Here is a 27,688-nt window from a genome sequence, read left to right as displayed (position 1 = left end):
AAATGCATTAAAGACTTGTTCAAGCTGATATTACACATTACACTAGTTACTTTTAAGAAGCATCTTTACCTCTTCTGAAAGTTGAGTTTTGCTGTAGCATATGAAAAACCACAAGCAAAAACAAGTGCATATGCAAGAAGAACAAAAGCTACAATTCCTAGGTCATCATAGTCATACCCATAATAGCTTTTTAAGAATGCATCAATTGCTTGCTTCTCCCCATATATGGTAATTTGCTTCTTTGAATCTCCATACTGTGAAGTTAGAAGACCTTTCAAGGACCAAGAAGTTGGACAGCTCCAATAAGCCCAAACCCACCATTTTGGTATTTTCTGCAAGTAAAGAGAGTAGACTTGATTAAGACAGATTACTTGAATCTTAAACCAAGTGAAAAGCAAGTTAGAGGAAGATTTGGCTTACCGGTCCGGGTATGAGAAACCCTGAGAACAAATTCAACAAGGTGTACGAAAAGGCTGCAACTACTGTAGCCATCTCTAAGGTAGGTGTCAAAGAAGCAATCAGCAAGTCCAAGTAATTGAAGTAGAGAAATGTACAAAACGTGGTGTAGAAATACCAACACATTTTGTAAAGTGACCAATAGAAATTTATTACTGGATATGTAATAATCAAAAACAAAAATGCTTGAAGAAATACATAGGGAATTTCAATAATAACCTGCAAAACATGGAGAAAAAAGGAATATTCACAGCCTTTTAAAAAATTTTAAATTCCTTAAATATCAAACTTTGGAAAACCATAAGAGATGCTCTATGGGAATATATCTGGACCTGTGAAAATGCATATGCCCATGGGGAATACATTCCAGCAAACCGTTCTCTGTATACAATTGTGCGCTCTGAAGCTATAAGTGGTAAAACAGAGGAACAGTTTCCAATTCCCATGAATTGAACAAATATGTACATGCTTCCAAGTATGTTGTACAAATCCTGTTCACCATCTCTTCAAAATAAAGATAGAAATCTCAGAATGATAAACCTTAATCATTTATATCTGCTGCTTCTTAAGTGGGAAGTGAAATATATAACTATAGGTTAAAGAATGTAAAATTTTGTAAGTCCATTTAAATAAAGATGTGTATATTTGTGGTGAAGGACAGGAACATGGTTCAGAAAGAAGACAAAGTAACAGGTAGCTACAAAAAATTCAGAGATGGTATATAAAAGTATATGAAAGATGATCTAGTAGTTTAGTTTAGAGAGACTTACATCCTCTGTCCTTTCTGCCAAAGAAGTACTCCGAATAACAAAGAAGACACTGCTATAAATATCAAGCGCACCAAATTATATTGTGGGTTTCTCCAATATGAGAGATGCTGTTTCCACAGACATGCTCCAAATTGATCCCATCCATTTTGAGGAAAGCGAGTAGAAAATTGTATCGCCTTCGAGCCTCTTGGTGAGCTCAGTTCTTTAACTAGTTCATTGCTTTTCCTTTGCAGAACGAATTATATTATGAAGTTGGATTAGTAAGCCCATATATAACACCTTATAATTATTTTCCAAAACTGCTAACATTGCCTTTGTCTTATTTATATATCGTAGTTAGCTAGGCTTACCAGTGTAAGTCAGATTCCTTGTAGAGAACGGCAAAATCCACACCTAGTTGAGCTTCTACAGAAGGATTGGTAACTTCTAACATCCATGTTGCTGGGTTATAGTTTTCTTTGATCTTTGGTACCCCGGAAACTCCCTGAAATCCCAAAAGGAAAGTGCTTAAAGTTTCGATAAGCTTATGAAAATCAAATACTGGCTTTCATTTATGAAATGATGCATTTTACTGAAACTAGCTTTTGGCAAAGTTTAGGAACTGACATTTTGAATTTAAGATATATAGTAAGGAAGTTTAATTGTCCCTGTTGCATTAATACTTACCTCAAAATATTCGATGAGCTTACTTGAATTTTGACCCAGCTCTCCAGAATAGATAATTTGCCCACCTCTTTTCAACAGAATCAACTGTACAAGGTAGCAATTAATGGAAGATGAACACAGTGCTACCTAAGTTCACATTTATTACCAGATTAATAGAAGAAATCCTTCTAGAAAGCATTAAATTTAAGAAGAGCAAAACTTATTGTGAGAAAGTTGCAATCACTTTTTCATGTATAGAAATAAATGTGTTAGTTACCTCATCAAATGAGTCAAATATGTTAATACTTGGCTGGTGAATGGTGCATACAACTGTTCTATTTGTACTCACGATATTCTTGACAACTCGCATGACAATTGCAGCCGCCCTGGCATCTAAACCAGAAGTAGGTTCATCCATGAAAATTATGGATGGATTCGAAACAAGCTCTACCGCAATGGTTAGCCGTTTACGCTGCTCATTTGATATACCACTAACACCAGTTACACCAACTAACTCATCTTTGAGTTCATCAAGCTCTATCATTTGAAGGACTTCTTCCACAAATTCCTGATAAAAATATTTAAAAAAGAAATTGTAAAATATGGAATATGTTCTTGATAAGTACATTCCGTGGCATTCCATGGCATTAGCTAAGCAAGTTTAAATGTATCTTACGGATCTAGTACGTCTATCAATCTCAGCTGGCAAACGTAACCAAGCTGAGTATGTCACTGATTCTCCAACAGTAATATTTGGAGAATGCACATCAAATTGTTCGCAGTACGCAGATATTCTAGCATATGCTTTTTGGACTTTTGGATACCCTTCAATTCTAATATCACCTTTGATAATTCCACCTGTTTTTCTTCCAGATAGAACATCCATCAAAGTTGTTTTACCAGCTCCACTGACACCCATCAAAGCTGTAAGTATTCCTGGCCTAAATGCACCAGTAATATCGTGAAGGAGTTGCAGTCTTTTGTGTGGAAAACCTTGATCTCTCAGTTTCTGAAAGATATATGATTGTAAATTGAACGAATTCTAACCAACGTTTCTCAGACAAAAAAAGGCCGAAGATAGTGTGATTACCTTTGGTGTATCAACAAAATATTGCACATTCTCAAATGATATTGTAACAGGCTCAAAAGGTAAAACCAAACCTATGGGATAAAGCATCACACGTGTCAACGTATTATTGTCCGCATAGAAGCTAATCACTGTGTTTTATTCATATGATACTTCTAATTGTACCGGGTACTAATATAGTATGTCAAATTTCTCACTTGTTCTTTTTGATTCAGCAATAGCTGTTTGAGTAACAAGACCAGTAAAGTCTTCTGTTCCCTTCATGTTAGAGAGACTTCTGTGGGAAATCTTAGTCCGGGACCTACCTGGAGCTGCATTAGTTTCATGCTTCAACATCCATGGTTTAGCTTCGAATAACTAACTTCATACTTTCGATCATTTTATTATATGAAACTTACCGTTTATATAACTTAAGGCGCAGGTAAATGCAATGTTGAAGACAATCCAGAATCCAACCAATGCTCCTATTGAAATCCAATAAAAGTAGTCACTGAAATCAAGGCCACGGTTTTTGAGAACTTGCTGGCCGACAGTGATATTTGAAGATGACATCTGGAAGAGGAAATGAACAATGAATATTGAGCCAAAGGCATCATCTGCCAAGCTCTGTATTCTATTTGATAAAAAAGCCGAAAAAAATAGTAATTTGAGCATCACCTTTTGCCACCTCGGAGCAAGAAACTCATTGACTGAAACACCTATCTCTGCATATGCCAGCGGACATACCCAAAAGCCCCACTGAAGCCAAGCAGGTAGGGAAGCTACACAAATGATAAGTTTCATTCAATATATGGACCTGAGAAGTACGTAAAATACATTTCGTGTAAAGCCTTCCTTACTTTTTCGAATAATGAAACCACCAAATACAAATATGACTCCTACAGTGAAAAGACCACAAGTTGATGCAACTGAAGGATTTCTAGCCATAGAAGCAATCAAACGAAACAGCGACACTGCTACTTGATGCACTAGGAATAGCAGGAGGAACAGCTTAAAGAACCTGATATTCATTGGTAAGGATAGGAACTTAGAAGACGGTCTTGTTCATTTTCTAAACATTATTGAAGAATAATTTTCTTGCGTAGGTACCTTTCTATTTCGGGACTGTAACCGATGACATAATAAGTAACAGCTGTCCAAAGAAAAGCATCTAGCAACGAAAGGGGGATCTTTAAAATGGCAGTTGGAATGGAATAGGCCCATGCAGGATAGAAGTAGAAATCTCTTTGCTTGTAGAAGATTCCAAGTCTTGATGCAGTCATTGATATCTCAGCAATTCCATTGCACATTAATCTAATAAGTGCATAAAACAAGGACCCTAGGTAGAAATTCGCACCGACCATGTCAATGTTCATCCGTGTACGAAGAAACACTGTCATTGTTACTACTGCAGTGATCACCAGCTGTACAAGGGAATAAAATGATCATAACATTCAAGTTTATGCCAATTTTCAATTTCAGTCGCTTAGAATGTGTTACAATTTATGCATTACCTGTACAGTCTTGAACACATGAACAAATGAGTTACGCTTCATAAGTAGCCACTCTCTTGCTGTGCATGCTCTTAATAATTCCCATTTTTTCAACTTGTATATGTTAAATGACAGAGCATTTTTGTGGTATTCAGATTTATTGAAAGGTTTGGATAGTTCCTCTGACAGTTTCTTCCCCACATGAAAATCGTTGAACATATTAGCAATCTTGTCAACTTCAATATAACTGTAGGGTTGGTCTTTATGATACCAGTACTTTTCTTGATCCTTCTTTGAAACCACCTATACAAGGACTCCCTCCATATTAGTACAATAGTTTAAATCATGTACCAAATTAAAACAAGGACATGTACCTCTTGAAGGAAATCAGCAATGCCTTTCCTCAGAGGGCATCGAAAACCGCAATGCTCAAAGAACTCTAGAGCATTATGTCGAGGTCCATGGTATGCAATTTTCCCCTCTGCCATCAATATAACGTCGTCAAAGAGATCAAAGGTCTCAGGTGCTGGCTGAAGAAGTGAAACCAAAATGGTAGACTCGGTTATGTGTGTCAATTGCTGCAGACAACTAACAATCTGAAATGTTGTGGAGCTGTCTAAACCATTTGATATCTCGTCCATAAAGAGAGCTCTTGTTGGACCAATTATCATTTCCGCTGGAAAAAGGTTCAGGTAAACGAAATATATCAGGAAAACAGAATAAAACATTTTTAATTATTGAAGATACGTTAACCAAGCCGCAGATGAGCGGCAGAAATCTTGTGGAGGATATATCTTGGATGTTTATGTTAAACCAGTAGATGTGTTTTGAAAAAATTCCATAAAAGATCTACAGAACCTGTTGTTAGCCTTTTCTTTTGGCCACCCGAAATCCCTCTTTTCATAGCATTTCCTACAATGGTATCTGCACAAGTGTCTAGTCCAAGGATCTGAAGAGGCCAACAATATTAGCAAAATTACTGCCAAATCCACGCAACAATGGAGGCTTTGTTAGTAGTTTTATATCCTTTGGTAAAAAGAGACATACCTTAATGATATAGTCCGTCAGAAGAGTTCTTTTTAGCCCTTCAACTGAAATAGCCTGTTTTGCAAGCTTTCATTGTAGATTAGCCACCAAGAAAGTGAACAATGTTTAAGCTGCCACTAGTTTAAAAATGTACGTTTGTTTTCTTGGTTCTTTACCTTCATGTAAGTATCTATATCCGGTTCCGGTACAATTCCAACTTGCTTCTCCCTTCTACTGACTTCTTTCATCATATCTTCAATGACCAAAAACTTAAGAGGTATTATAATCTGCATAGAGAAATTTATGATTTTCGGTACGTGCACAAAAAAAGGCCTACCTGCTCTGCTTCCAATGCCCTGACAACGAGCCGAGAAGTCAAGTGTTTCCCTCACAGTCATCTCAGGGATGTGCAGATCATATTGACTTATATAAGCTGATGTCTTCTGAGGAACAAACTCACTGAACTTGAAACCATTGTAAGTTATTTCCCCAGTAACCTGAAATTTTCATGAACCATTTGATAAAGTTATTTCCTGCATGACTAACTGATATCCATGCACACTCAAAACTTATAATGTTGTTTCTGAAACATAAATACATGTATGAAACAATGAACCTTGAGAGAGTGATTAAGTATCCCTGCAAGTGACTGTAACAAAGTCGTTTTCCCACAGCCAGGAGGGCCAAGCAGCAGAGTCAACCTGCAATGAATTTGTTTAAAAAATTATTCTTTTTTTTTTTATTTTTTTATTTTTGGGTAAATCAAAGAGAAGAAAGATTATGAATTGCATGAGTTCAAGTTAAAAGTGTTCAATATCAACCTTGAGGGCTTGATAATGCCACTGACATCTTTAAGAATTTCTAGCTTCTTCACCTGAGACTTGCACCCTGTAATTTGTGTCATACCCTGTTCATCGTAATTGACAATTTCCTTCATTATTTTTTTTTAGTGATGGGAAATAACAGAAGTGTAAGGAAAGCTAGATTAATGTTATCAAAAACCAAAAATATCATCAACACTGATCCATAACAACAAATGTCCCTGCGAGGATATACATCATACATTCTAATGGTTAAAGCCATCTTATTTTCGAATAATGATCCAAATGCAAATAAAAAATAAAAAACAGATACACATCAACTGACGTGCTGAGCAAAGCACATTGTGAATTTGTAATGAGCCAGATGCGACTGTTATCGCTGTTTTATTTTTAATTCTTAAATTTAAATGACGTGACCTGCCTCAACAGTAAAAGGTCAAACTTTTCCGAACTTACACGTGGCAGTGTCTTAGTCGTTCCAGCCCAACGGTGAATTTTCAACGCCTAGCTGTTTTTTTTTTTTTTTGGCACTCTCTCTCATGACCTTTTTTCCTTTTATTTTTTTGGGTCTTTTTTTTTTTTTTTTTTTTTCTTACCTTTTGTTCTCATTTACCTCTGGTCACAACCCATTTCCAAGTCCGTTTTTCAAAAAGTAAAAAAATAAAGCACTTTTCCTAAAAGCTAAACCTTTCATAAGGTGGATTTTAATATACTTTAATAGAAATTTATTGATATTGGGGAGACAAAAAATAAATACTGATAATCGAATATAAAATACTTACACATATTATGTTTTTGAGGGTGTTCCAAAGTGTTGGAAGAGTTTTTCCTTCAACTATTTCACACTCTGCTTCTACAAACAAATTCTTGTATCTTACTTCCACAGTTGGCAATTCCACACCCACACTAAATAACAAGCAGATGTCAATTTAGTACAATATAAATGTATTCATGGTTGCATATGCAACCTATAAATTTATACCAATTTTGTATATATACATGTACTGTGTAGATATATGTAGCATGATATACATTCATGAGTCAGATAAGTTAATCATATATGTCTTTACAATTTGTTTCTATATATATAATATATATGTATGTATGTATGTCTTTATAAAATCATGAATCAAATATATTATTCATATACGTCTTTATAAAATCATGAAGCAGTTATAATTCTGATTGTATATTGCATAAAACTATTGGCAGATAAATGAAAAAATGAGAAAAAAAATTTTGCATTTTATTTTTTTATCAATTTTGTGTTGAGAATTGGGAGAAATGAAAAATTTTCTTTTGTTTTTATTCATAATAATTTAAAAAAGAAAAGAAAAGAACCTAAGTACTAAGTACAAGCAGTACCCAAAAACTGTACCAAACAGCAAACCAAACTAGAACATTACACCAAAAAAAAAAAAAAAAAGGGACATCGCCTCCTGAATTTATAGATCTAATCATAGCACCGCAAGTAAAGCTTCAGTTAGCACTAAAAACTAGTATTTCTATTTAAAAGTTGCTTTAATTCTATAATACTGAACCCACTTGTAAGTCATCTCCTTATTTATATTTAAAAGTTGCATTAGTTCTATAATAAGCAAGCCCACATGTGGTCATCTCCTTCTCTGTTTCTGTCTTATCCATGAGTCTCTGTATGCCAAAACCCGTAGAATTTTATTTGTCAGAGTATAGGAAAACTCTTGAGATCCTTATGTATTTTCCATTTGCTTTTTAAAGTGAACTAGATCAGACTTGAGATTAATTATCAAAAAAAGATCAGACTTAAGATTACAAATAAATTTGCAGACTCTTATTTGCCAAGTTAAAATATGCCTATATTCATTCACCAAAACAAACCATATGCCTATATTCACCAAAAAAAGTAAAAAACAAAAACAAAAACAAAAACAAAAACAAAAAAACAAAAAAAAAAGTTAATAATATGCTTGTTATTTTGTCATTACCTAGAAGCCACTAGTTATAGCATGCAAAATGGATATGCATATACGCGGGGGTGTACAGATCCACTAAAAAAATGCACCAGAAACCCTATAATAAACACTTCCCACCTCAAACAACATGTTGCGGATGAAAGTGTGGCAATATATTGTGAGATATGAGGTTCATTTTGTTATGCTAAGATTTGGTACGTTGTTTAGCAAAATTATGTGTATATATACTTTATAAAATTTTGTTAAAAAATATATCAGTCTTGCATTATTAAAGGAGTACCACTAATCTATTATCGACAATAAATTTGAAAATATAACCTATTATTAAATCTAATCTACTGTCCATAATAGATTGACGGCGTATTTCTTATGATACAGGATTGATGTATACTGTAGCCAAATTGATAGTTTATATATGCATATATATATGTGAGGAAAAAAGAAAAAAAAATGGTAAAACAGAGAAAAGATATTAAATTACCTGTCTATTCTTTCTTTGAGTTTCTGTAACAGGCGGCGATTGTCTTGTTCAATATCCTTGAGAAGTTTCTCAATGAATATGTGCCGTTGTTGCGCTCCTAGCTTTGTTACATCAATCACACTCTTGCCCTCTTTCTCTTTGCTGCCATTTAGATGCTCGTTGTCGAATAATGATGATCGAATTCGTTCGAAAGTGGGCAATCTTTCGATTGCTGCCCACTGCAACTCAACTTCATCGTCACCGTCATCATTTTCTTTCGTTGAAGTACTGCTCCTGAAACTTGATGCATGGATATGGAAAGAGGATTCGTTGATCCTTCTTCTATTGATTTCTGCTGATTCCATTTCCATCGAAGTTCTACCATTCCAAGTTTCCAAGCTGTGAATCTGGGTGGCTAATCACCCCCTAACTCATTCTTTATATATACTCCTTCAACATTATTTAACAGACAATATTACGTACGTAGTATATATATTATTATTCACGGAGATTTTTTTTTTTCATTTTTTTTTTCATAATAATATCATTCAAGGAGATTACATACATTAACTTCGCAAGTTCAATTATTACATTGTTAACTATAAAAAAAATAATAATAATAAAAAAAAATACTAAGACGGCCAAATTGACAGTAAGTGGTTTTTAAATAATGTTTATATATATATATATATATATATATATATATATATATATATATATATATACGGGATAGGGAGATTTGCGCCTTGCAACCAAGCCTACCGATCAGTGGTGATAAGGTGTAGACAGATTCTTTAAGAAGACTATTAATTTCTGCATTAATTGTTATATAATGCATATGATTGGGTATCTTTGCTCATAACTTTTTGGACCTTATCTTTTCTATAGACGAGTCCAATCTTATTTAACCAAAAATATATATATATATATATATATATATATATATATATATATATATATATATAATTAATAAAAAAATAGACGAGTCCAATCTTCTTTATAATTAACGTTTGAAGTTATATTTGATAAATAATATAAATTAAACAAACATTATTTCATACTAAAACTTTTTTTTTTTTTTTTGCAAAGAAAAAAAAAATTACATACTAGGGTTGGATAAAAAACAAAGAAGAAGAAGAAGAAGAAGAAATTGCATAAGTGGAATTAATAAATATATTTACAAGGAAATGTAAAGAAAGAAAATATAGGAGTGTTTATGGTTTTCATTTAACATTTTAAGGAGTAACTAAATCTGGCAAAATATGTGAAGTCCAGCCGCACCACCACTGCACCGACAGTGTGAAGATTGCACAGCCACCATTTTTGACACCACTGCACCGATAGCCACCATTTTTGACAATGGCCGTTACTGCACCGAAAATGGATTGTTCAACAATTGTGGGCTACTGTCAGAGGCTGTTGAAGATTGTGGCCATGCAACCGACCTTGTAAGCCTATAAATAGGTTCCATCCCGTTGTATGCAAGCCAAGCCAAGTGAGCAAGCTCAATATTATCCCAAGTGAGGAATATTGAGAGAAAACTCCGAGAGAGAGAGTGTTTAAGTTCCAGAGAGAGCTTGAGAGAAGAGTGAGCAATTCCAGAGAGAATTTGAGAGTGTAGAGAGAGGTTTCACGTGAGAATCCTCCATGAGAGAAAACCGTCAGTACCGTTGAATTTTGAAATTCCGGAGAAAATATGGTCGGGTAAGATTCCCTCCTACTCTCATTTAAGAGTGTTTGGTTGTTTAGCTTATGTATATGTATCCAAGGAGCTCAGATAGAAGCTCGATGCAAGATCTACTCCATGCATCTTTATAGGATATGGAGATGAAGAATTCGGATACAGGTTATGGGACCCGAAAACAAAGAAGGTTATTAGAAGCAGGGATGTAGTATTCCATGAAAACCAGAAAATGGAAGACATTGAAAAGCCCAGAATGTCTCCTAATTGTAGTTCTAGTGCCGAGAATTGTTGTCCTAATCCAGCACCAGCACAAATAGCCACAGAGGATAATGAGGTGCATGAAGATATACCAGAAGCAGACCAGGAGGAAGAAGGGGATATTGAGCCGGGGGAGACTCAATCCTCTCAAGCAGCTGCAGGGCCATCACAGCGGTCAGATGATGGTACACCTCCTGAAACCAGTGGTTTACAAGTTCGGAGATCTGAGCGAGGCCGAATTCCATCAAAGAGATTTCCAGAATCTGAGTATATTCTGCTTACTGAAGAGGGGGAGCCAGAGAGTTTCCAGGAAGCTGTTTCTCATCAAGAGAAGGAAAAGTGGCTGCAAGCAATGCAAGATGAGATGGAATCCTTGCAGAAAAATCATACTTATGAGTTGGTTGAGCTTCCAACAGGAAAAAAGGCACTAAAGAATAAATGGGTGTTCAAGCTCAAGAAAGATGGCAGCGGAAAGGTGGTGAAACACAAAACCCGATTGGTGGTCAAAGGATTTCTTCAGAAGAAAGGAATTGACTTTGATGAGATTTTTTCACCAGTGGTAAAAATGACTTCAATTCGAGTCATATTTAGTTTAGTAGCAAGTCTAAACCTAGAGTTTGAACAGATGGATGTGAAGACAGCATTTCTTCATGGTGATTTACATGAAGAAATCTACATGGAGCAGCCAGAAGGATTTGAGGTTTTAGGGAAAGAAAACCTCGTATGCAAGCTAAAGAAGAGCTTGTATGGCCTCAAGCAAGCACCAAGACAATGGTACAAGAAGTTTGACTCGCTTATGGTGAGTCAAGGCTATAAAAGGACTGCAGCAGACCAGTGTGTTTATATTCAAAAATTTTTAGGTGGAAACTTCATTGCACTTTTGCTATATGTGGACGACATGTTGATCGTTGGACAAGATGCAATGAAGATTAGTCAGCTGAAGAAAGAATTATCTAAGTCCTTTGATATGAAAGACTTAGGATCAACTCAACAAATTTTGGGAATGCAAATAATCCGAGACAGGAAGAATAGAAGGTTATGGCTATCTCAAGAGAAGTATGTTGAACGGGTGATAAAGAGATTTAACATGGATAAAGCCAAACCGGTCAGCATTCCACTTGCAAATCATTTCAAGTTGAGTAAGAGATTGTGCCCCTCATCCAAAGAAGAGATAGAGGAGATGGCTTCAGTACCATATTCTTCAGCGGTAGGAAGTCTGATGTATGCAATGGTGTGTACCAGACCAGACATTACTCATGCAGTAGGTGTTGTGAGCAGATTTCTTTCAAATCCTGGAAAGAAACACTGGGAAGCAGTCAAATGGATTCTCAGGTATCTTAAAGGTACATCGAAGCTGTGCTTGTGCTACGGGGGAGGTGATCCAATCTTAGAAGGCTATACAGATGCAGATATGGCCGGAGACCCTGATAATAGAAAGTCTACATCGGGTTATCTCTACACTTTTGCAGGGGGAGCTGTGTCATGGCAGTCAAGATTGCAGAAGTGTGTTGCTTTATCCACTACTGAAGCAGAGTACATTGCCGCAGCGGAAGCAGGTAAGAAAATGTTGTGGTTAAAGCGTTTTCTCACAGAATTGGGCATCAAGCAAGAAGACTACAAGATACATTGTGATAACCAAAGTGCCATGGATTTGAGCAAAAACTCAATGTATCATTCCCATACAAAGCACATTGACATCCGCTATCATTGGATACGCGAAGTAATAGATCAACAGTTGCTGAAACTGATGAAGATCCACACAAAAGAGAATCCAGCAGATATGCTAACAAAAGTTGTTGCTCAAGAGAAGCTGAAGTTATGCAGAGACATAGCTGGAATAGATGGCAGATGACCATCAGTTTAAATGCGGCTGGAGGGGGAGAATTGTGAAGTCCAGCCGCACCACCACTGCACCGACAGTGTGAAGATTGCACAGCCACCATTTTTGACACCACTGCACCGACAGCCACCATTTTTGACAATGGCCATTACTGCACCGAAAATGGATTGTTCAACAATTGTGGGCTACTATCAGAGGCTGTTGAAGATTGTGGCCATGCAACCGACCTTGTAAGCCTATAAATAGACTCCATCCCGTTGTATGCAAGCCAAGCCAAGTGAGCAAGCTCAATATTATCCCAAGTGAGGAATATTGAGAGAAAACTCCGAGAGAGAGAGTGTTTAAGTTCCAGAGAGAGCTTGAGAGAAGAGTGAGCAATTCCAGAGAGAATTTGAGAGTGTAGAGAGAGGTTCCACGTGAGAATCCTCCATGAGAGAAGTTTTTATTTTTGTATTTTATTTCTAAGAGAGTAATAGAATTCTTTTATTTTTCTTCTCATATTTCTTCTCTAAAGTGGTCAGAGAACCACAACAAAATATACAAATTTGGCAAATGGCATAATTTCGATTTTTAAATTTTTGACACAAAATTAAACATGAAACCTCGTTATAAAGGGAGATCAACTCTCAGTGATGTAACGTTTTATCTAAAAAGAGTAGTATAATTTTTATATGTGTCTAGTTGGCCTCGTCAGATGGATCGTGACCAAACCACAGAAATTAGCATATAAACACACCCTCTTCTACTAAATCATTTTGTTTTATAACTTCTAAACTATAAGTTTCTAAGTTCTAACCATGGCCCTCAGATTATTATATTTGTATCATTTTAATCTAACTATGCAATTTTCTTTAATAAATTTGACCAAATTAGTCATATATAATGCATTAAAAAATAATAATAAAATTGTTTGCAAACAAAGTTAAATAGTTTTTATACTGTTAATTTTATTGAATCATTGGTTAAAAAATGCTTGATTTGATTAAAGTGGTAAGAGAACAATAGTTTGGGAAGTAAAATGGAAAAGAACATATATATATATATATATATGTGTGTGTGTGCGCGCGCGCGCAAAAAAATGAGGGTTATAAGTGGCCTAAATAGACAGCAGCTTGAAACTGTCTGTAGAATGCAAATGGAAAAAAATAATAAAGCATGAGAATGATACCTTCTTTTTATCTTTTTTTTAAATTAAAAATACTGCCGAATATGTAACCGCGCAGGGGTTGAGTTGAAGTTGGACATATTAATTAAATAGCAGCAGAATTACAACGATCATAAAAATAATATGTACAGAAATCTTTTTTTTTTAATCATATTTATATATTAAACTGTAATTTTATGCTATATGATATTGTATTATAATATTTTCAATGTTCAAACTCATATATATATATATATATATATATATATATATATGTATATGTATAACTGTGTGGCTTCCTCATGGGTCCCTTGACTGGTCAAGTAAAACGAAATCTCATTTCTTTATTATGATTCTCTTTTTATGAAATTAATACACAAATATTTCATTAGTTTTCATGAACTAAAAGTCAGACACCTGATAATGACCATGAAACCGATCGATTTCGCGTCAACTCTTCGTAAACAAAAACGCAGTGACGTCGTATCGATGGTTGTCCAATCAGCACACCTTGTCGTTTTTCGGGAAAATGAGTGGCGTTGATTCCCTCCGCATATACAGTTTTTTTAATTCATTTAATTTATTTTAAATTTTATTAAATCACAATATTTTCGTGAAAGTTATGACCAAAAAAAATATAAATATCTTCCTGAAAGATTTTTTTTTTTTTCCTCTCATTGAACATATATAGCTCTGTAAGACGGCATATTAATTATGTTTGGGTCGGCATGTATAGAAGATGACACCCTGAAACTAAACGAATATGAACTATATAATCACAATCTCTTTGTTAGTTTTTAAATTATCTTTAGAGTTAAGATAAATATATATACATATATATATATATATACACATATTTTTGAGATTTATATATAATCTATTTAGAATTTAGTTTGCTAGCTTCGCAATTTTTTTGTGTGAATTTTTTTCAATGGTTTGGACCGATACATCTATATTTGAAATATCAATTTTAAGAGAAAAAAAAGGCAATACTTATCTTCACACCCAAAAAAATAATAATAATAAAGCGGAAATTTACGTTTTCTGTTTGGTTCTAAGAAAAAGTCATATAATGAATATATATATATATATATATATTGGAAATTATGGAGGAAAGTAGCTTTAAAACAGGGATTTCAATTTTCATTTTAAATATGTGAGGAAAAATAGAATTTTGGCTTGAAAAAGTATGGGCACTTGTTATGTCTTTTCCTATCTTTTTTCCCACGTCTCTCTCCTTTTATTTTTTTTTTATTTTAAAAAAAAAAATCTTCTCTTAGTATAATAGATATCACACGGGATTCAATACCATATCGTATAACATTTTCCAAAACAATAATAAAATTTATCAAAATTTAAATCACAATTTAAAATAACTCTCAATAGTAGAGTTACCGCTTTGCATGTCTTTCTCCTCTTATTTATATAACTCTCAATAGTAGAGAACCTCTTTGTCTCTTCTCTCTCTCAATTTCACAGTACGTCTCTCTCCTTTCTTCCTCAATATTACAGAACATCTCTCTCCTCTCTTGCTCTCTATAACTCTCTCTTCTTTCTCTCTCAATGTTATAGAACAATGTAGATTTTTTCCAACCTTTTTTTCCTCTGGCAAAATGGCCCTTTTCAAACATTAAGCAGCCCTTATTTATAACTACTGACCAATCCAGAACCAGGGCATCAAAAAGAGTTCGAAATCTTTGATTTCGATAGTGAAAAAATAAATAAATAAAGATACCTATTTGCATTATTCCTCAATCGATTTAATGAATTTATTGGATTGACTTAAAAAGCCGTCTCTGTATTTGTATTTAATTACATTCTTATAAAATGTCGTTATGATACTACGTAGTCATCCTCCTTCCAACCGGCACATACCTATATAATTAATCCAGAATATAATCGAAAATGATAGATTTCTTTTTTAAGACTTTAGGCCTAAATAGAAGCATAACAACTGAAGTTTTAAATAAAGCAAGTCTTCTTTTTTGCTTTGTCGTATACGTATGTATCCAAACTGGATATAAACTAAAATCTTATTTTTGGATTGTTGCACGCTTATTATTTTAGGAACAATAATATTAGAGTTATTAAAATATTTATTAAAGGATTATGATAATATTTAATTAATTTATTTTTTGAGTTTATTTTTTATACTTTAATTTTATAAATATGTGAATCAATATTATTTTAAAACACATAACATTTATTAATTCAGTGAATATTTTAATGGGCCTACAGTATTACATATTAAATTTATCCAAACTACCTTCAACGGCTATAAATAGAGTGTTTGAAAACAAGCACATTCCCAGCCCCACTAACTATGCTAAAATTAGGTACTTTTAAATATATTAAGATTTAATAAGAAATACCAGTGTTTTCTAATTAGCTTAATTGTATGCTCTGTTTGGTTAGTGAATATTCCTGTATAATGTTATAAACTAGTGGTTTATTTTATTAATACCCATATGTAATATTAAAAACTCTAATTATGTACATAGAGTAACAAGCTAATTTTTTCAAAAAAATTTGTATATTCTGTATTTTTGTTAAGTGTAGAGGGTTAAGTCTGTGCTCTGTGGGCTGCTGTTGCTCTTTGTTCTCTGATATGTACCTTTCCTTTGCTGTGGTAATTTAGGAAGAATGTACTGCCAAACAGTAATCCCTTGTTTTATATATATTGAAGAATCTTTTTGTCAGGTTGATATTTTGTGTAGTCATATTAGCAAAGGTTTGCAGCATACAATTTCGTAGCTAATTATTAGCCAGCGAGAAATTTATAAATAGTGGCGGATATAATATAGTTCTGTCTAATTTAAATTTTGTTGCTAATGATAATAAGAAGATCACGTAGAAATAATTTAGCCCAATCATTAAGTATATATAGATAACACTCCAAGTAAGTAAATATAGATTATAATTGAAATATTAAGTATATTGTTTAAGGCTGAAAATCTGGTTTTTCATTTGTTCGATTCTTGATTTTATGAGGGAAAAAAAAAATCATTATCAGGAAGTATATGATCAATATTTTCCTTTTGTTGCACTTATTTTCAGGCGCAACAACATTTTCTAACCTTGATCTGTGGGGGAACTATTCTATTCCCGGAGATGATCCATTTTCTGAAGACAAGGAATTGCGGCCTGAAATTTGGGCTTTAGGATTCAGAAATCCTTGGCGATGCAGCTTCGACTTAGAGAGGCCTTCCTACTTCCTCTGTGCAGATGTTGGCCAGGTTGGAAGGTTCCACTGTGTTCTGCCCTACATTTCGGTTTTTGTGATCCTTTATTGCCACTAATACTGAAACCGTTAATCCTATAGGATCTGTTTGAAGAGGTTGATATAGTCACAAAGGGTGGAACTATGGATGGCGTGTGTATGAAGGACATTTTCTTTACAATCCTCCAGAGTACCCTGGAGGAAATACTTCTGCTACCTCCATAACTCCAATTTTCCCTGTAATGGGCTACAACCACTGTGAGGTCAATAAGGTTGAAGGTTCTGCATCAATCACCGGTGGCTACTTTTACCGGTCCACGACCGATCCATGCATGTATGGAAGGTAAGATTATGTTAAACCATTAATTGAAACTTTAATTATATTTTTAACAGCTTAATATTACCTTTGAAATCATGTTACTTATATTGGATTTGCAGATACCTGTATGCAGATTTGTATGCTGGTGGGGTATATGGACAGGGTTAGAACATCCGAAAGATAGTGGAAACTTCACTAGTGCTAAAATTCCTATGACTTGTGCTCTCGACTCTCCTATCCAGTGCAGTGTTGAAGATGGTAGCTTTCTTCCTCCGTTGGGATTCATATTTTCTTTTGGACAGGATAACAGAAAGGACATCTTTATCCTGGCCAACACCGGTTTCTATAGAGTTGTTCGGCCAAGCCGCTGCAATTGCACTTGTTCCAATGAGAATAGTACACGTCTTCCACATCCAAGGTCTACTCCACCTTCACCTTCTCCCTCAACTGGTAGGAGGCTCCACATTTCATTGCTAGATATGCTGCTCTTTTTCTTTTCATTGTTTATGTTGGGTGTTTCTTGTAATCTATAAATTAAAGCACCTTTTTCTCATGTACAGAGAAGAATGCTTTTTGTCATGTTGATTCATTGAAAATTGTTGCCACGGTTCTTCTGGTATTGACTTTACCTTTTCATCCCCATAAAAAACAAAATTCCATTTTAAATGCATTAAAGACTTGTTCAAGCTGATATTACACATTACATTAGTTACATTTAAGAAGCATCTTTACCTCTTCTGAAAGTTGAGTTTTTCTGTAGCATATGAAAAACCACACGCAAAAACAAGTGCATATGCAAGAAGAACAAAAGCAACAATTCCTAGGTCATCATAGTCATACCCATAATAGCTTTTTAAGAATGCATCAATTGCTTGCTTCTCCCCATATATGGTAATTTGCTTCTTTGAATCTCCATACTGTGAAGTTAGAAGACCTTTCAAGGACCAAGAAGTTGGACAGCTCCAATAAGCCCAAACCCACCATTTTGGTATTTTCTGCAAGCAAAAAAGAGAGTAGAATTGATTAAGACAGATTACTTGAATCTTAAACCAAGTGAAAAGCAAGTTAGAGGAAGATTTGGCTTACCGGTCCGGGTATGAGAAACCCTGAGAACAAATTCAACAAGGTGTAGGAAAAGGCTGCAACTACCGAAGCCATTTCTAAGGTAGGTGTCAAAGAAGCAATCAGCAAGCCCAAGTAATTGAAGTAGAGAAATGTACAAAACGTGGTGTAGAAATACCAACATATTTTGTAAAGTGACCAATAGAAATTTATTACTGGATATGTAATAATCAAAAACAAAAATGCTTGAAGAAATACATAGGGAATTTCAATAATAACCTGCAAAACATGGAGAAAAAAAGAACATTCACAACCTTCAGAAAAATTTTAAATTCCTTAAATATTAAACTTTGGAGAACCACAAGAGATGCGCTATGGGAATATATCTGGACCTGTGAAAATGCATATGCGCATGAGGAATACATTCCAGCAAACCGTTCTCTGTATACAATTGTGCGTTCTGAAGCTATAAGTGGTAAAACAGAGGAACAGTTTCCAAGTCCCACGAATTGAACAAACATGTACATGCTTCCAAGTATGTTGTACAAATCCTGTTCACCATCTCTTCAAAACAAAGAAATTTCAGAACTATAAACCATAATCATTTATATCTGCTGCTTCTTAATGGGAAGTGAAATATATAGCTATAGGTTAAAACATGTAAAAATTTTTAAGTCCATTTAAATGAAGATGTTTATATTTGTAGGTGAAGGATAGGAACATGGTTCAGAAAGAAGGCAAAGAAACAGTAGCTACAAGAAATTCAGATACGGTATATAAAAGTACATGAAAGATGATCTAGTAGTTTAGTTTAGAGAGACTTACATCCTCTGTCCTTTCTGCCAAAGAAGTACTCCAAATAACAAAGAAGACACTGCTATAAATATCAAGCGCACCAAATTATATTGTGGGTTTCTCCAATATGAGAGATGCTGTTTCCACAGACATGCTCTAAATTGATCCCATCCATTTTGAGGAAAGCGAGTAGAAAATTGTATCTCCTTTGAGCCTCTTGGTGAGCTCAGTTCTTTAACTAGTTCATTGTTTTTCCTTTGCAGAACGAATTATATTGTGAAGTTGGATTAGTAAGCCGATACATAACACCTTATAATTATTTGCCAAAACTGTAACATTGCCTTTGTCTTATTTATATATCGTAATTGGGTGGGCTTACCAGAATAAGTCAGATTCCTTGTAGAGAACGGAAAAATCCAAACCTAGTTGAGCTTCTACAGAAGGATTGGTAACTTCTAACATCCATGTTGCTGGGTTATAGTTTTCTTTGATCTTTGGTATCCCAGAAACACCCTGAATTCCCAAAAAGAAAGTGCTTAAAGTTTCGATGAGCTTATGAAAATCAAATAATGGCTTTCATTTCTTAAATGCTGCATTTCACTGAAACTCGCTTTTAGCAAAGTTTAGGAACTAACATTTTGAAATTAAGATATATAGTGAGGAAGTTTACTTGTTGCATTAAAACTTACCTCAAAATATTCAATAAGCTTACTTGAATTCTGACCCAGCTCTCCAGAATAGATAATTTGCCCTCCTCGTTTCAACAGAATCAACTGTACAAAGTAGCAATTAGTTGATGATCAACACAGTGCTACCTAAGTTCATATTTATTACCAGATTTATACAAGAAACTCTTCTAAAAAGCACAAAATTTAAGAAGAGAAAAACTTATTGTGAGAAAGTTGCAATCACTTTTTCATGTATAGAAATAAATCTGTTAGTTACCTCATCAAATGAGTCAAATATGTCAATACTTGGCTGGTGAATGGTGCAGACAACTGTTCTATTTGTACTCACGATATTCTTGACAACTCGCATGACAATTGCAGCCGCCCTGGCATCTAAACCAGAAGTAGGTTCGTCCATGAAAATTATGGATGGATTCGAAACAAGCTCTACTGCAATGGTTAGCCGTTTACGTTGCTCATTTGATATACCACTGACACCAGTTACACCTACTAACTCATCTTTGAGTTCATCTAGCTCTATCATTTGAAGGACTTCTTCCACAAATTCCTGATAAAAATATTTAAAAAAGAAATTGTGAAATATGGAATATGTTCTTGATAAGTACATTCCGTGGCATTCCATGGCATTAGCTAAGCAAGTTTAAATGTATCTTACGGATCTAGTACGTCTATCAATCTCAGCTGACAAACGTAACCAAGCTGAGTATGTCACTGATTCTCCAACAGTAATATTTGGAGAATGCACATCAAATTGTTCGCAGTACGCAGATATTCTAGCATATGCTTTTTGGACTTTTGGATACCCTTCAATTCTAATATCACCTTTGATAATTCCACCTGTTTTTCTTCCTGATAGAACATCCATCAAAGTTGTTTTACCAGCTCCACTGACACCCATCAAAGCTGTGAGTATTCCTGGCCTAAATGCACCAGTAATGTCATGAAGGAGTTGCAGTCTTTTATGTGGAAAACCTTGATCTCTCAGTTTCTGAAAGATATATGATTGTAAATTGAACGAATTCTAACCAATATCTCTAAGAGAACAAAAGGCCGAAGACAGTGTGATTACCTTCGGTGCATCAACAAAATATTGCACATTCTCAAATGATATTGCAACAGGCTCAAAAGGTAAAACCAAACCTATGGGATAAAGCATCACACTTGTCAACATATTATTGTCCACATACAAACTAACCAGTGTGTTTTATTCGCACGATACTTCTAATTGTACCAGGTACTAACATAGTATGAAAAATTTCTCACTTGTTCTTTTTGATTCTGCAATAGCTGTTTGAGTAACAAGACCAGTAAAGTCTTCTGTTCCCTTCATCTTAGAAAGACTTCTGTGGGAAATCTTAGTCCGGGATCTACCTGGAGCTGCATTAGTTTCATGCTTCAACATCCAGGGTTTAGCTTCGAATAACTAACTTCATACTTTCAATCATTTTATTGTACGAAACTTACCGTTTAAATAACTTAAGGCGCAGGTAAATGCAATGTTGAAGACAATCCAAAATCCAACCAATGCTCCTATTGAAATCCAATAAAAGTAGTCACTGAAATCAAGGCCACGGTTTTTGAGAACTTGCTGGCCGACAGTGATATTTGAAGATGATATCTGGAAGGGGAAATGAACAATGAATATTGAGCAAAAGGCATCATCTACCAAGTTTTGTATTCTATTTGACAAAAAAGAAGAAAAAAATAGTAATTTGAGTATCACCTTTTGCCACCTTGGAGCAAGAAACTCATTGACTGAAATACCTATCTCTGCATATGCCAGCGGACATACCCAAAAGCCCCACTGAAGCCAAGCAGGTAGGGAAGCTACACAAATGATAAGTTCCATTACAAATATTGACCTGAGAAGTATGTAGAAATACATTTTGTGTAGAGTTTAGCCTTCCTTACTTCGCCGAATAATGAAACCTCCAAATAGAAATATTACTCCTATAGATAAAAGACCACAAGTTGATGCAACTGAAGGATTTCTAGCCATAGAAGCAATCAAACGAAACAGCGACACTGATACTTGATGCACAAGGAACAGCAGGAGGAACAGCTTAAAGAACCTGATATTCATTGATAAGGATAGGAACTTAGAAGATGGTCTTATTCATTTTCTAAACATTATTGAAGAATAATTTTCTTGCGTTTGCACCTTTCTATTTCGGGACTGTAACCGATGACATAATAAGTAACAGCTGTCCAAAGAAAAGCATCTAGCAAAGAAAGGGGGATCTTTAAAATGGCAGTTGGAATGGAATAGGCCCATGCAGGATAGAAGTAGAAATCTCTTTGCTTGTAGAAGATTCCAAGTCTTGACGCAGTCATTGATATCTCAGCAATTCCATTGCACATTAATCTAACAAGTGCATAAAACAGTGACCCCAGGTAGAAATTCGCACCGACCACGTCAATGTTCATCCGTGTGTGAATAAACACTGTCATTGTTACTACTGCAGTGATCACCAGCTGTACAAGGGAATAAAATGACCATAAAATTCAAGTTTATGCCAATTTTCAATTTCAGTCACTTACAATATGTTACAATTTATGCATTACCTGTACAGTCTTGAACACATGAACAAATGAGTTACGCTTCATAAGTAGCCACTCTCTTTCTGTGCATGCTCTTAATAATTCCCATTTTTTCAACGTGTATATGTTAAATGACAGAGCATTTTTGTGGTATTCAGATTTATTGAAAGGTTTGGATAGTTCCTCTGACAGTTTCTTCCCCACATGAAAATCCTTGAACATATTAGCAATCTTGTCAACTTCAATATAACTGTAGGGTTGGTCTTTATGATACCAGTACTTTTCTTGATCCTTCTTTGAAACCACCTATACAAGGCCTCCCTTCATATTAGTGCAATAGTTTGAATCATGTACAAAATTAAAACAAGGACATATACCTCTTGGAGGAAATCACCAATGCCTTTCCTCGGAGGGCATCGAAAACCGCAATGCTCAAAGAACTCTAGAGAATTATTTCGAGGTCCATGGTATACAATTTTCCCCTCTGCCATTAATATAACGTCATCAAAGAGATCAAAGGTCTCAGGTGCTGGCTGAAGAAGTGAAACCAAAATGGTAGACTCGGTTATGTGTGTCAATTGCTGCAGACAATTAACGATCTGAAATGTTGTGGAGCTGTCTAAACCATTTGATATCTCATCCATAAAGAGAGCTCTTGTTGGACCAATTATCATTTCCGCTGAAAAGGTCAGGTAAACGAAATATGACAGTAAGACAGAATAAACTCTCTTAATTATTGAAGATATGTTACAAAAACCAAGCCGCTGATGCGCTGCTGAAATCTTGTGGAAGATATATCTTGGATGTTTATGTTAAACCAGTAGATTTATTATGAAAAAATCCCATAAAAGATCTACAGCACCTGTTGTTAGCCTTTTCTTTTGGCCACCCGAAATCCCTCTTTTCATAGCATTACCTACAATGGTATCTGCACAAGTGTCTAGCCCAAGGATCTGAAGAAGCCAACAATATTAGCAAAATTACTGCCAAATCCGTGCAAGAATGGAGGCTTGGTTGGTAGTTTTATATCCTTTTGTAAAAAGAGACATACCTTAATGATATAGTCCGTCAGCAGAGTTCTTTTTAGCCCTTCAATTGAAATAGCCTGTTATGCAAGCTTTCATTGTAGATTAGCCCACCAAGAAAATGAATAATGTTTAAGCTACCACTAGTTTGAAAATATACATTTGTTTTCTTGGTTCTTTACCTTCATGTAAGTATCTATATCTGGTTCCGGTACAATTCCAGCTTGCTTCTCCCTTCTATTGACTTCTTGCATCATATCTTCGATGACCAAAATCTTAAGAGGTATTATAATCTGCATAGAGGAATTTATGATTTTCGGTACGTGCACAAAAAGAGGCCTACCTGCTCTGCTTCCAATGCCCTGACAACGGGCCGAGAAGTCAAGTGTTTCCCTCACAGTCATCTCAGGGATGTGCAGATCATATTGACTTATATAAGCTGATGTCTTCTGAGGAGCAAACTCATCGAACTTGAAACCATTTAAGTTATTTCCCCAGTCACCTGAAATTTTTATGAACCATTTGATAAAGTTATTTCCTGCATGATTAACTGATATCCATGCACACTCAAAACTTATAATATTGTTTCTGAAACATAAATACATATATGAAAGAATGAACCTTGAGAGAGTGATTAAGTATCCCTGCAAGTGACTGTAACAAAGTAGTTTTCCCACAGCCAGGAGGGCCAAGCAGCAGAGTCAACCTGCAATGAATTTGTTTAAAAAATTATTCTCTTTTTTTTTTTTTCTGTCAATCAGGAGAAAGAGAAGAAAGATTATGAATTGAATGAGTTCAAGTTAAAAGTGTTTAATATCAACCTTGAGGGCTTGATAATGCCACTGACATCTTTGAGAATTTCTAGCTTCTTCACTTGAGACTTGCACCTTGTAATTTGTGTCATACCCTGTAAGGAAAGCTAGATTAATGCTATCAAAAACCAAAAATATCATACACCCTACATTCGAATGGTTAAAGCCATCTTCTTTTAGAATAATGATCCAAATTCAAATTCTCGGTTCCATATAAAAAATAAAAAACAGATATACATCAACTGATGCACTAAGCAAAGCACATTGTGAATTTGTGATGACGTGGCCTGCCTCAACAGTAAAGGGTCAAACTTTTCCGAACTTACACGTGGCAGTGTCTTAGTCGTGCCAGCCTGGCTCACGACCTTTTTTTCTTTTTTTATTTTTTTGGGTCTTTTTTTCTTTTCTACCTTTTGTTCTCATTTACCTCCGGTCACAAACCCATTTCCAAGTCTGTATTTCAAAAAGTAAAAAATAAAGCACTTTTCCCAAAAGGTAAATTTTTCATGAGGTGGATTTTAATATACTTTAATAGAAATTTATTGGTATTGGGGAGACAAAAAATAAATAATGATAATAAAATATAAAATACTTACACATATTATGTTTTTGAGGGTGTTCCAAAGTGTTGGAAGAGGTTTTCCTTCAACTATTTCACACTCTGCTTCTACAAACAAATTCTGGTATCTTACTTCCACAGTTGGCAATTCCACACCCACACTAAATAACAAGCAAACGTCAATTTAGTACAATACCAATTTTTTATATATACATATGTACCGTGTAGATATATGTAGCATGGTATACATTCATAGTCAAATATGTTAGTCATATGTGTCTTTAAAATTTGTTTATATATATATATATATAATATATGTATGTATGTATGTATGTATGTGTTTATAAAATCATGAATCGAATACATTATTCATATACGTCTTTATAAAATCATGAAGCAGTTATAATTCTGACTGTTTATTGCATAAAACTATCGGCAGATAAATGAAAAAATGAGAAGAATTTTTTTGCATTTTATTTTTTTTATTAATTTTTTGTTGAGAATTGGGAGAAATGAAAATTTTTCTTTTTCTTTATTCATAATAATTTTTTAAAAAAAAAAAAAAAAAAGGGACAACGCCTCCTGAATTTATAGATCTAATCATAGCACTGCAAGTAAAGCTTCAGTTAGCACTAAAAACTAGTATTTCTATTTAAAAGTTGCTTTAATTCTATAGTACTCAACCCTACTTGTGAGTCATCTCCTTACTTCTATTTAAAAGTTGCTTTAGTTCTACAATACTCAACCCCACATGTGAGTCATCTCCTTCTCTGTTTCTGTCTTGTCCATGAGTCTCTGTGCTCCAAAACCCATAAAATTTTATTTGTCAGAGTACAGGAAAACTCTTGAAATCTTTACGTATTTTCCATTTACTTTTTGAAGTAAACTAGATCAGACTTGAGATTAATTATCAAAAAAAGATCAGACTTAAGGTTACAAATAAATTTGCGGACTCTCATTTGCCAAGTTAACATATGCCTATCTTCATTCACCAAAACAAAACATATGCTATATTCACCAAAAAAAACAAAAAAAAAAAAAAAAAAAAAGGAGTTAATATATGCCTGTTATTTTGTCATTACCTAGAAGCCACTAGCTATAGCATGCAAAACGGATATGCATATACGCGTGGGTGTACAGACCCACTAAAAATTGCACCAGAACCCCTGTAATAAACACTCTCACCTCAAACAATATGTTGCGGATGAAAGTGTGGAATATATTGTGTGATATGAAGTGCATATTGTTATGCTAAGATTTGGTATGTTTTTTAGCAAAATTATGTATTTATATACACCCAACTTTATAAAATTTTGTTAAAAAATATATCAGTCTCGCATTATTAAAGGAGCACCATTAATCTATTATCGATAATAAATTTGAAAATCTAACCTATTATTGAATTTAATCTACTGTCGATAATAGATTGATAGCGTATTCTTTATAATACAGGATTGATGTATACTGTAGCAAAAATGATATTTTATATAAGTATATATGTGAGGAGAAAAAAAAAATTTATGGTAAAACAGAGAAAATATATTTAATTACCTGTCTATTCTTTCTTTGAGTTTCTGCAAGAGGCGGCGATTGTCTTGTTCAATATCCTTGAGAAGTTTCTCAATGAATATATGCCGTTGTTGAGCTCCTAGCTTTGTTACATCAATCACACTCTTGCCCTCTTTCTCTTTGCTGCCATTTAAATGCTCGTTGTCGAATAATGATGATCGAATTCGTTCGAAAGTGGGCAATCTTTCGATTGCTGCCCACTGCAACTCAACTTCATCGTCATCGTCATCATTTTCTTTCGTTGAAATACTGCTCCTAAAACTTGATGCATGGATATGGAAAGAGGATTCGTTGATGCTTCTTCTATTAATTTCTGCTGATTCCATTTCCATGGAATTTCTACCATTCCAAGTTTCCAAACTGTGAATATCTGGGTAGCTAATCACCCACTAACTCATTCTTTTATATACTCCTTCAACATTATTTAACGGACAATATTGTAGTATATACATTATTCACGGAGATTTTTTTCTTTTTTTAATAATAATATCATTCACGGAGATTACATACATTAACTGCGCAAGTTCAATTATTATATTATTATTATGATATTGTTAACTATAAAAAAATAACAAGGCCAAATTGACAGTAAGTGGTTTTTAAACAATGTTTATATATATTTATATATATATAGGATAGGGAGATTTGCGCCTTGCAACCAAGCCTACCGGATCAGTGGTGATAAGGTGTAGACAGATTCTTTAAGGAGACTATTAATTTCTGTATTAATTGTTATATAATGCATATGATTCGGTATCTTGCTCGTGGGTCCAATCTTAATTTAATCAAAAAAAAAAAAAAAAAAAAAAGACGAGTCCAATCTTCTTTATAATTAACGCTTGAAGTTATTTTTTGATAAATAATATAAATTAAAGAAATATTATTTCATACTAAAGCCTTTTTTTTTTTTTTTTTGCAATGAAAAAAATAATTTACATACAAAGGTTGGATCCAAAAAAAAAAAAAAAGAAGAAGAAGAAGAAAAAATTGCATAAGGAATTAATAAATATAGATACAAGGAACTCTAAAGAAAGAAAATATAGGAGTGTTTATGGTTTTCATTTAACATTTTAAGGAGTAATTTAATCTGGCAAAATATACAAATTTGGCAAATGGCATAATTTCCATTTTGAAATTTTTGCGACAAAATTAAACATGGAACCTCGTTATAAAGGGAGATCAACTCTTACTGATCTGACGTTTAATCTAAAAAGAGTACATAATTTTTATATGTGTCTAGTCATCCTTGTCAAATGAATCGTGACCAAACCACAGAAATTAGCATATAAACACACTCTCTTCTCCTAAATCATTTTGTTTCATAAGATGACCAAGTACAGAGCCTCTTCTCTTAATATTATTTTACCCCCCAAACGATTACATATTTTCACTTTAACTCATAAACTATAAGTTTCTAAGTTCTAACCATGGCCCTTAAATTATTACATTTATATCATTTTAGTCTAACTATGCAATTTTCTT

At 34.2% G+C, this 27,688-nt stretch overlaps 2 protein-coding genes across 2 annotated transcripts; both read right to left on the bottom strand.

Moving 5' to 3' along the window:
• Window positions 1-55: 55 nt before the first annotated feature.
• LOC132803446 (pleiotropic drug resistance protein 3-like) lies at window positions 56-9,087 on the bottom strand. Its single transcript, XM_060816534.1, is given in 24 exon segments — window positions 56-404; window positions 406-675; window positions 789-960; window positions 1,227-1,451; window positions 1,577-1,710; window positions 1,893-1,976; window positions 2,149-2,439; window positions 2,548-2,880; window positions 2,962-3,041; window positions 3,150-3,269; window positions 3,357-3,510; window positions 3,616-3,719; window positions 3,798-3,958; window positions 4,048-4,361; window positions 4,452-4,733; window positions 4,805-5,106; window positions 5,289-5,379; window positions 5,478-5,531; window positions 5,633-5,709; window positions 5,794-5,953; window positions 6,073-6,157; window positions 6,278-6,363; window positions 7,060-7,183; window positions 8,711-9,087. Coding segments are annotated over 24 exon segments (4,392 nt in total). The 5' UTR covers window positions 9,061-9,087; the 3' UTR covers window positions 56-65.
• An 8,695-nt stretch (window positions 9,088-17,782) lies between these two features.
• Window positions 17,783-26,561, bottom strand: LOC107435644 (pleiotropic drug resistance protein 3). Its single transcript, XM_060816574.1, is given in 25 exon segments — window positions 17,783-18,149; window positions 18,241-18,495; window positions 18,609-18,780; window positions 19,042-19,266; window positions 19,391-19,524; window positions 19,701-19,784; window positions 19,957-20,247; window positions 20,356-20,688; window positions 20,770-20,849; window positions 20,958-21,077; window positions 21,165-21,318; window positions 21,424-21,527; window positions 21,612-21,825; window positions 21,828-22,175; window positions 22,266-22,547; window positions 22,619-22,920; window positions 23,104-23,194; window positions 23,293-23,346; window positions 23,449-23,525; window positions 23,610-23,768; window position 23,832; window positions 23,888-23,972; window positions 24,088-24,173; window positions 24,675-24,798; window positions 26,189-26,561. Coding segments are annotated over 25 exon segments (4,392 nt in total). The 5' UTR covers window positions 26,539-26,561; the 3' UTR covers window positions 17,783-17,882.
• Between the last annotated feature and the right edge of the window lie 1,127 nt (window positions 26,562-27,688).

Source organism: Ziziphus jujuba, chromosome 4 (genome assembly GCF_031755915.1).
Source record: "Ziziphus jujuba cultivar Dongzao chromosome 4, ASM3175591v1".
NCBI classification, from domain to species: Eukaryota; Viridiplantae; Streptophyta; class Magnoliopsida; order Rosales; family Rhamnaceae; genus Ziziphus; species Ziziphus jujuba.
Note: the sequence above shows the minus strand (reverse complement) of the source record. Positions and strands in the feature narration are given on the sequence as shown.